The following is a 10,052-nucleotide window of genomic DNA, read 5'->3' as shown; positions in this document are numbered from 1 at the left end:
TGTGTTAATAATTTAATGCATTAATGAATAATAGTAAAAGGAATTACAGCTGACCAAATGTATACCTTTCAAATGTGACATTTATTTCCTTTAAATTGGTTCTATGTAAAGATAACTGTGCTTCTATTTTTCCTCGAAACTAACCCATGTTTCTTGTGAAAATGGATGTTACCCAAAAATTATGTTGTAGTATGCAAGAAATCTGTTTCTTTTATGCTAATGATAAATTGATGTAAAAAGTTTCTTTTGGCTGAGTATATTCTTAAATATTAATAAAGATAACAAGGGAGATTCCAGTTAGAACAGTAGCCTGAACTATGGGAAACACAAATTCAAATTCCTGACATACTTGCATGTTGATAATTCTTTCTCTCCTTAACTCCTCTGTCTGTTATTTATAAGATAAAGGGTTCAACCACCATTCTTCATTTTCAATAGTTGTATTTATTTTAGAACAATGATTCTTTCACTAGTATTAGATTCATTAAGGGTAAGTTAAGTGCAAGCTACAAACTGGTTAGGTAGCTCTTCTTCAGAAAAGGATCTGTACAGTATAAGGGACATAAATTTTATAGAAGTCAATGATGCCATGCTATTGTGACAAAGATTGGACTGTTGCAGCAGAAGTAAATAGATTGCAAGGCACGTCATGTCATAAACTCTACATAATATTGGCACCAGCTTATCTGAGTATCATGGTCACCTTGGTCCGCTGCTTGTCAAGAAAGGCATGGAACAGCTGAAGACCAGAGGAAATAAAGAATGATAAAAAATTTGGGAAAGGTGACCACTAAGGAACTATTGAAAAAAATAGCAGTTATTTAACCTGAGGAGGGAAAGGCCAAGGAAAGGTATGATAGCAGCTTTCCATTAAGTCAAAGAAGAAAGGAATAATCTGCTCTCTGTGGCTGTAGGACCGGACAAGAATTAATGCATTTTTGGTAAGAACATTTCTACATAGAAAGAAAATGTTTCTTATTGAACAAATTGCAGCGTTAGAATGGATTGCTGCTTTCTCATTGAAACTTTCCTTACTGAAAAGTCTCTGAAAAGGATAGATAAATATCTGTCAAGAATGGCAAAAATAGTGTATTTTGTCTCTCAACAAGAGAGTGAACTAAAAAGAAATTCCAATACCCATTTCAATTCTACTTTTCATGATTTTTTGAAAGCAAGGCACTTCAAAACAGCAAACTGGACATTGGTTTTCAAACTACATAAAAACATACCTCTCTGTCTCAAACAAATTCACAGTTGTCAACACCATTTAATACAATAATGATAGCCATTACAAAAATAAAAGCATATTAAATAGCATTTCTTCTGCATTTGTTAATCTTTTTAGATTTTAGATTTTAGTTTAATACTCTTTCTCTATTCTGAAAGGTATTTACTTCCATTTCCGAAATACAGAATCATAGTTATTGAAAAATAGGACTAGAAAGGAACCTACAGTTCTATCAACCAGATCTTTCAAGAAAGTACAGAATGTAGCAAAAGAGACAAAAGCCACTTATAGAATCACATTTAACACAATTTCTATTTTGAAAGCAAATCTTCTACAAATACTCCATGGGTACCGCTGCCCAGCCAGTTTTGCTCCGTCCTAACACAGCTTTTTCAAGACCAAGATCATTTGCAGTGAAAATGTTATAGAAATCAATGTCAGAAGTTCTACTAAAATTACATCAGATATAGGGTTATAATCACTGTATAGTATAACCACTGTGGTTTTTAATTGCATTGTGCTTATTTTTAAAGATTTAATAAATCCTTAAAAAACTTTAAAGAATCTTTAGTACCTCTTAAGTATGAGGGATCTTAGATTTCAATGACAGACTCCTGCTTAGTAACAACATCATAACAGACAAAGCACGAGTCTTCGAAAAAATCTATAAATTATATCCCAATAGCCTATTTCTTTCAAGTATATTTAGGTCTATAAGATAACACTAACTTGGAATTATTATAAAATTTATGTGACCTGTTTTCATAGAATCATAGCATTATAGAATGGCTTGGGTAGGAAGGGACCTTTAAAGATCACTTAGTCCACCCCCCCAGCCATGGGCAAGGACATCTTTCACTAGATCAGGTTGCTCAAAGTCTGGTCCAACTTGACCTTGACCAATGATGGGACATCCACAACTTCTCTGGACAACCTACGTCAGTGTTCCACCACCCACACCATAAAAAATTTCTTCCTTATACCCAATCTAAATCTACCCTCTTTCAGTTTAAAACCATCGCTCCTTGTCCTGTCCCTACAGGCCTTGGTAAAAAGTCTTTCTCCAGCTCATGTATAAGCCCCCTTTATATGCTGAAAGGCCACAATAAGGTCTCCCCAGAAAATTCTCTTCTCCAGGCTGAACAACCCCAGTTCTCTCAGCCTTTCTTCACAGGAGAGGTGTTTCAGCCCTCTGACCATTTTCATGGCCCTCCTCTGGACTCCTCTAGCAGGTCCATGTATTTCTTGTAGTGGGGACCCCAGAGCTGGATGCAGTACTCCAGGTGGGATCAGTTTTATAATCTGTCCTTTGAAAGAAGGCAATTCCAATAGGATATTACCATTTTAAGGTGGTACTCAAAGAGCATCAATACACTACTGTACAAATGTTGTATGCTACTGTTTGGATAATAGAAGGACATAGATTTTAGCATTAATAACAATTTCATAAAATATCCAGTAATCAGACAATTTGCTTTGACCAGTTAAGGTACTCTAAGCAATTACTTGCCTGATATACAACAAAAGATGAACTGAATTTACGTATGAAGTGTACACAATATTATTATCATTCTTGCTAATACATCGTCATCATGAGAAAGTAAATGAAGGTATTAATTTTATTCATATTTGTATTTTGGAGGTGTCTGAATATGCAAAGCAACATCACAGCCTCATCATGCTACAATGTAAATAAACACAGTATTTCAAATAGCATCTGCCTCTGTCACATGCTATTATTGCCAAAGTGTATAAAGTATGAATGTTACCTTTGAACTGAATAAATGTTTTAATTTAAAAATATAATTAATTCTATTGTTCAAAAACTGGAATTAAACCATCATGCAATGATTCACATTACTTCACAAATAATTTGATGGCTGCTACTGATCCTTTTCATTGCAGAGCAGCTTAACACAATAAAGTAAATTTCTCAGCTTGGCCAACTGATTAATTTCATAAGCCATTTTCTGATACAAAAATTCAAAAAACCATAACTATTATGAAATAGCATCCAAAGTATTTTTAAAAATACATAACTATTGTCTGAACCTTCAGAGACATACTTTAAAAATAAGATACTCTTTATTATTCACTGCATCATTTACACCTTTTACATAATGTAATCAAAGGATTTAAATAACTCAATTTAATATTTATCCAGGAACTGGCAGCCAGCATGCTACCCTGAGGGACATAAATCTTCATAAAAAGCTCATTTTACAAGACACTGTGGCAGTTTTGGCATTACCAGCACCTCTCACATAAACCACGCTGAAAACTATAGTTTATCCTGCCAAATGCCTTTTGTACATATGGTGTTTAACAGTGCTCTGTAGGTCTGTAAGCCAATAATAGATTTAAGCAAAAAATCAGGAGACACACATATATGTAACACAAAAATTTAAACAATGCTACATATTCGTATATATATATATATTCCTACAAACGCCACATGCATATACATGATTAAAAGCATTCTTTAAATTAATAGGCTAACTATAACTCTTGTAAAAATAATTTTGCTTTCAATTTGCAGTACCTTCCTAAAGTTTAATTCTTCTTCTATTGAAATCAGAGGCAGAACTTCCATTAACCTCAGCAGTACAGAATTATGCCACAAGAAACACAAATAAATGTATTTAAAGACAGCATATACACGTTCGTAAAATCTTCTAACTATGCAAGGATGGGCTTGGCACTTTATGAGGTTAACTTCCCCGGTAAACTTCCAAATGAAATTTTAAAATAACATATTTTAAATACTATGTCTTTGATTAGTGGTCTACAAATACTGTATATAACAACAGAATAAAATCCAGTTATGTACTACATGTGGTAAGAGATGGACCTGATGAAATGTACAATGTAGGTAATAACAAACTTCACAACCATTTTTACATTTCAACAGTCTGATTTTATGTCATACCCTGATTGAAACGAACCAGTGAGTTAAGTAGTATTTAATGCAAGTCTTCTTTAGAATTAAGGCAGTTTTTATAAAGATGAGTGACAGTTAAAAGTGTTCATATATTGACAACTCCATAACATAAAATAATGCTAAAAATGCTTACCACTTTCAAAACAGGCATCAAATATAAGATGTCCTTTTTTAGGCTGTCCACAATAACCAGCTGGGAGAACAGTGTACTTGCTCACGTTCCCTGCTATGATGTCGTCACTTCCTATGGCACTACCTGTTGCAGTAAAAGCAAAAAAAAAAAGCATGAGCATAAAACAAAAAAACTATAAAAACCAGTAGAAGAATATTCATCCATGCTTTTCTACATAACATGAAATTAGCACCATTTAACTTATGCACTGTATTTCTTTTCAAAGTTTATTTAAGAATTCGTATATAAGTATATAATCATAGAATCATAGAATCACTTAGGTTGGAAAAGACCCTTAAGACCATCGAGTCCAATCATTAACCTAGCACTGCCAAATCCGCCACTAAACCATGTCTCTAAGCACCACATCTACATGTCTTTGAAATAACTTGAGGCCATTTCCTCTTGTCCTATTGCCTGCTACTTGGGAGAAGAGACCAACACCCACCTCACTACACCCTCTTGTCAGGCAGTTGTAGAAGATGATAAGGTCTCCCCTCAGCCTCCTTTTCTCCAGGCTAAACAACCCCAGTTCTTTCAGCTGCTCCTCATAAGACTTGTGCTCTAGACCCTGCGCCAGCTTCATCGCCCTTCTCTGGACACGCTCCAGTGCCTCAACATCTTTCTTGCAGTGAAGGGCCCAAAACCAAACACAGTATTCAAGGTGCGGCCTGACGACTGCCAAGTACAGGGGGACGATCACTTCCCTACTCCTGCTGGCCACACTATTCCTGATACAAGCCAGGATGCTATTGGCCTTCTTGGCCATCTGGGCACACTGCTACTGCTGGCTCACATTCAGCTGCCTGTTGACCAACACCCCCAGGTCCTTTTCTGCCAGGCAGCTTTCCAGCCACTCTTCCCCAAGCCTGTAGCATTGCATGGGGTTGTTGTGACCCAAGAGCAGGACCCAGCACTCAGCCTTGTTGAACTTCATACAGTTGGCCTCGGCCCATCAATCCAGCCTGTCCAGGTCCCTCTGTACAGCCTTCCTACCCTCAAGCAGATCAGCACTCCCACCCAACTGTGTCATCTGCAAACTTACTGAGAGGGCACTCAATCCCCTCATCCAGATCATTGATAAACATGTTAAACAGAACTGGCCCCAACACTGAGCCCTAGGGAACATCGCTTGTGACCGGCTGCCGACTAGATTTAGCTCCATTCACCACAACTCTTTGGGCCCAGCCATCCAGCCAGTTTTTTACCCAGCAAAGACTGCTGGCATCATATGTTAAAGCTTCTCCAAGTAACAAACCACATACATGCATTTCCTATGGCTGAACACTCTTGTATACAATAGTCTGATATTCAGTTGGATCCGCTTCTTTTGACTGGAGCCCTCTAATGCATACATTCTGCATGGATTCCCTAGAACTGAACTCCTCAGCAGCATCTTCCTCACTATAGGCATTAATGGGATATTTTTCCTCTATCCCGCTGCCTATTTTTATGCATCTTAAATTAACTTAGAACCTTTGTGACTGTTAAGTCCCAGTAGTATTTGAAATTTGAAAATTATTAGAATGGAGAGACATACACTCATGGAGGCATGTGATTATCTGAGCCTTGCTTGCTTAGGAAACAAAACTCAGAAAAAGAACTCAAATAAAGAAATTTTTTTTTAAATGTGGGGTTTATTTCATAATAAAATATATATATGAGGACATGAATTTTCTATACAATGGCATGATTTTTGTCAAAACATATCAGTAGTGTATACATCAAAAGCTTTGTCCTTCCAGTAAAATTATACTGTCTAACAAATAGCAGTATGCAAAAAAATTGTTTCTAAATAGGGATGGAAGAACACAATGTTTTTTTTTTCATTTGAGAAATGAACAAGAAAGTAAGTTAATATTTGCATATTATATTACACATTAATATTATAGTATAGTGAAAGAAATATACAATAGTATAACTAGCTGTTCATTCTTCTGACATTGGTTCAGCATTTTCTTCACTATTTACTGTTTGGACAACAAATATTTAACAACATCTTCCGTGTTACAGAAAACTAGAAGAAATGTGTATGTCTTCAAGTGCAGAAGGCATGTGATGGAATAATGGGATGATAATATCTTATTTCACTCTGATAAATAGGGCTACTAAGGCTTCTAGAAATAGACTTTTGGTCTGTACTGATTTTTTGACATTTAAATGGGTTATGGGGGATGATGAATGTGACATAAAGCTCAATTTGTTTTATTTTTATATTGAAAACTATTTCACACAAATGTTACAAGCAATTCATATTGGCCCTGAATGATGAAAACAGCTTATTAATTAAAACTGACCTTTCCATACATAAATGTATTTCACCTCTTGAGGCAAAACACCTTAGCTGAGGTAACAAATTATACCAACGTATTAGTGACACCACAGTTAAAGGGTCTGTCAGGCTTTCTATTATATACCCATATTGTCAGAGGTATATAAATCCCAGATTAAAAAATATGTATATCCAGGTCAACACTCAGCATATAAATCCCCAGTCTTACCAGGGAAGAAATTTGAAATTTACCCTCTTTGAGAAGTACTACAACAGAACAAAGAGAATTTAGACCTTTTCTTACTTTATCATCATCCAAAAACTTAGATATTAAATAATGCATACAATTATTTCTTAGCAAAATTATTTGCAACCTCAAGATTATGTTTCAGACTGAATAATTACCCACAGATAGCAATATGCAGCATTTAAACTGTTTTCTTTAAGTGTAAAATTGCTACTTATTATATATTTAGCTAGGTGGTTTATACCAGCATGCTGATACAACTTGCTTAAAGGCTGGTAACACCACAGGCAAACTTAGACCTGGATGGGGCATCTTATGCATCTGTATTGCCATGATCATGTCACTTAATACAATTAATCCCTCTGCATCATGCAACCTGTAATTCAGAACAGCAGACACAGGAAAACCATTTCCTCAGTTTCAGTTCAGTGACACTTTGATTAAAAGCCCCCATATACTTGTCGCACTCAGTCAAGTTAATAATTTGTAATCCAACACACGGAATCAAGGATACAATGAAATATTCAGGGAACACCTGGAGATCTCCACCAAGAATGTATGAGCTGCCAGGGACCAAAGTGAAAGAATGGGATGCAGGGAGTCAACTGAGTAGAGCAGTAAGACTGAACTCCTCATGGTAAATGCTTGCTTGTAAGTCCCAGCTAAAAGCAAAAGGCTTCTTGTAATTCTTAAAAGATAGCTGAAAAACACCACTCAGGTGAAGATGAAGAAACTAGAAAAGATTACATTCATACTACTGCCACCATAAGACAGTGCAGGAAAGGCAGGCAGAAGACAGAGCTACATCTCCCTTTCCACCTGACAAATGAGAAAATCTGCCGATGGAGTCTTTACATGACGCAGAAGGAAGCTGTGAAGTAGCTGTGTCCTAGCAAAGGTTTCCATCTACTCTCCCGGCCTAATGTAGCCACTCAGGAATGCGAATAAAATCATCAAATAGCCTATAATTCATAGCCATTTAATAATATTAATCTCTCTGTGTATGTTCTTTATTACAGTACTTTGAATATTCAGAATGTACTGTTGCTATGAGTTATATTATCTTTAGTTAATCTCTAAACATGTAAAACTGCAGTCTTTGAACTTCATGTTATTATACAGCACAACAGCATTATGTCCCTTCTGGCTTGTTCTCCTTGGGCAATAAAGAAAAGGCCAGACTACCAGCCCAAAAAGAGCCTGCATTGCTGTATTACTAGATTATAAGACAAAGCTTCACGCTTGCCTGTTCAGCAGATGCAGCGAGTGTTGCTGAGAATACATTACCATCTTCAGATGGAGAGAACTGTTATACTCTGCCATAAGTCCTCTGGCCAATAAAGAGATACTGTCCTCGCAACTGGAGAGCCCTAAGTAGATTTTCCTGACTGAAGGCAAAGATGTATGACAGAACCTTGCAGGGAAGAGAAATAGTACTTCAATCTGAAACAAACTGAAAGGTAAAGAGGAGAATTAACTGAAGTACATCCTGCACGTTACACTTAAGGAGACCAGATTTTCCTTTGAAGAAAGGTTAGATAAGACAAGCAAAGGCAAAAGTAACTTAGCAAAATACATTTTCTCAGACTGTAGGTCTTATTTTGTCAATTATTTTTCTTACAGGTTGTAAGACACATAGCTATTTTATTCTAATTCTTCATAGCTTAAACTCCTGAAGTCTTCAGCAAATCCCTAGGATTTACTTTTACCACAGTATTAAATTCTAATGGTAATTTTCTATCAGGTATAAAATCTGTAGGTGTCTGAAATCTCTGTAAGTATATAAGATTTTAAAATAAAACCTGGACCGACTCTTCTGGTATCTGCATTCACCACTATTGTCATCGTGGATATATTTCAAATCAAACTATGAAAATGAATAGAATCAGTTTCAGGGGACTGGGATTCTATGGAGGAAGAGTTTGGAAACCTCCAGAGCTTCTTGCTATTCTTAAGTTCAAAGGATAAAGCCAACTTTTTTTTCATTTAAGCAAAGATGAAAACAGTATTTGCTACAATAAACATCATGCAAATTTAGCTTCATTTTCTTTAAAAAGTGCACTTTCTAGAGGAAGGTACCTCTTTAGTAAGTAATAGTTACTCTTTGAAGTTGGTAAACAACGAGCCCAGCTTCCAGCTGCAACAAACTTCAGAATCCACAAAGTTACAGCCAGCAGCTACCCTCATGCTACATTAGGTAGGAGAGCACAGCTGCATTAAAACAGACATAGAAAAATATAGAGTGAATTTGCCTGGAAAACCTGCATCATTCTTACAATCAGACTTACTGCCTAACAAGGATTGCCAATTAGAAAGGTAAGGTAACACGAAAAGATACAGTACCTGCAAGTGAACTTTGTAGAAGTCTGTCTTTAAATAATACAAATGTCTTTAAGACACCTCTCACTCCGTTTTGAGATCCTTATTTTAGAACAAAATTAGGATACATTTTGCTACTGAAAATTTCTACAGTGTTAAGATCTAATAGCCAGATTCCCATCATCGGGGGGCCAAGAAAAGTTTCCCGGTATCCTAACAAAGAGCTTCATCAGCCTTGAGCAGTATTGTTATTGTAAACCCATATAAAGAAGTGAATCTGAAGTCTCAGTACAGTTTGCAACAAACAAAAATTCATTCAGATGGCCAATGGCAACTCCTATTAGCTCCTAAATATAACAAGTCTCTAGATGAACATTGCTGAACTCACGTTTTGGACAAGTAACACTTATGGAGGATATGCCAGTAACAGTGTCTTCTCCATAAAGCAAAAAACTGCAGTGCAATTTTAGCAAAATTCTTCTATATGATAGCATTTGTAGAAATCTATAGTTGTAATAGCTGATTATGTTCCCTTGTTCTTTGATTATTTTTTTTTTAAAATAAAAGCTTTTATATCATTGTCCCTAGGCTTCAGCAGCACTGATATTCAGGAAGACTTGTTATTTCTGCTATCAGCACTGAATGCTCTATGACCATTCTAAAAATCCTACAGGCAGCAGCAGGCAGGAACTTGGAATTCCAGCTCCACTGGCTGAACACAACTATCATTTTGATCTTCACAGCCATGTATCCTGCAGCAAGGATTGGGCCTGACCCTGAGAATCTAAACATACTGCAGAGTGTTGTCAGTCTGAAAGGTAGTTAATTCACAGTCACCGTGATCTGAAAAGAAATGGAAGAAATTATGTTAAG

The 10,052-nt window shown here is 36.2% G+C and overlaps 1 protein-coding gene across 1 annotated transcript in view; it reads right to left on the bottom strand.

Annotated features, from left to right (window-relative positions):
• The window catches only part of BEND5 (BEN domain containing 5), a 595,256-nt gene extending 586,551 nt beyond the window's left edge, over positions 1 to 8,705 (bottom strand). Inside the window, exons 1-2 of the mRNA XM_035891345.1 lie at positions 8,663 to 8,705; positions 4,303 to 4,425 (exon numbers count right to left, since the gene is read on the bottom strand). Coding sequence (XP_035747238.1) covers positions 4,303 to 4,425; positions 8,663 to 8,705 — 166 coding nt within the window. The remainder of the gene's footprint in view (positions 1 to 4,302; positions 4,426 to 8,662) is intronic.
• Positions 8,706 to 10,052: the final 1,347 nt, after the last annotated feature.

The sequence above is a fragment of the Egretta garzetta genome, unplaced genomic scaffold (assembly GCF_000687185.1).
Source record: "Egretta garzetta isolate BGI_Z169 unplaced genomic scaffold, ASM68718v1 scaffold533, whole genome shotgun sequence".
In the NCBI taxonomy this organism is placed as follows: Eukaryota; Metazoa; Chordata; class Aves; order Pelecaniformes; family Ardeidae; genus Egretta; species Egretta garzetta.
This window is presented reverse-complemented; position numbering and strand designations above follow the sequence as displayed.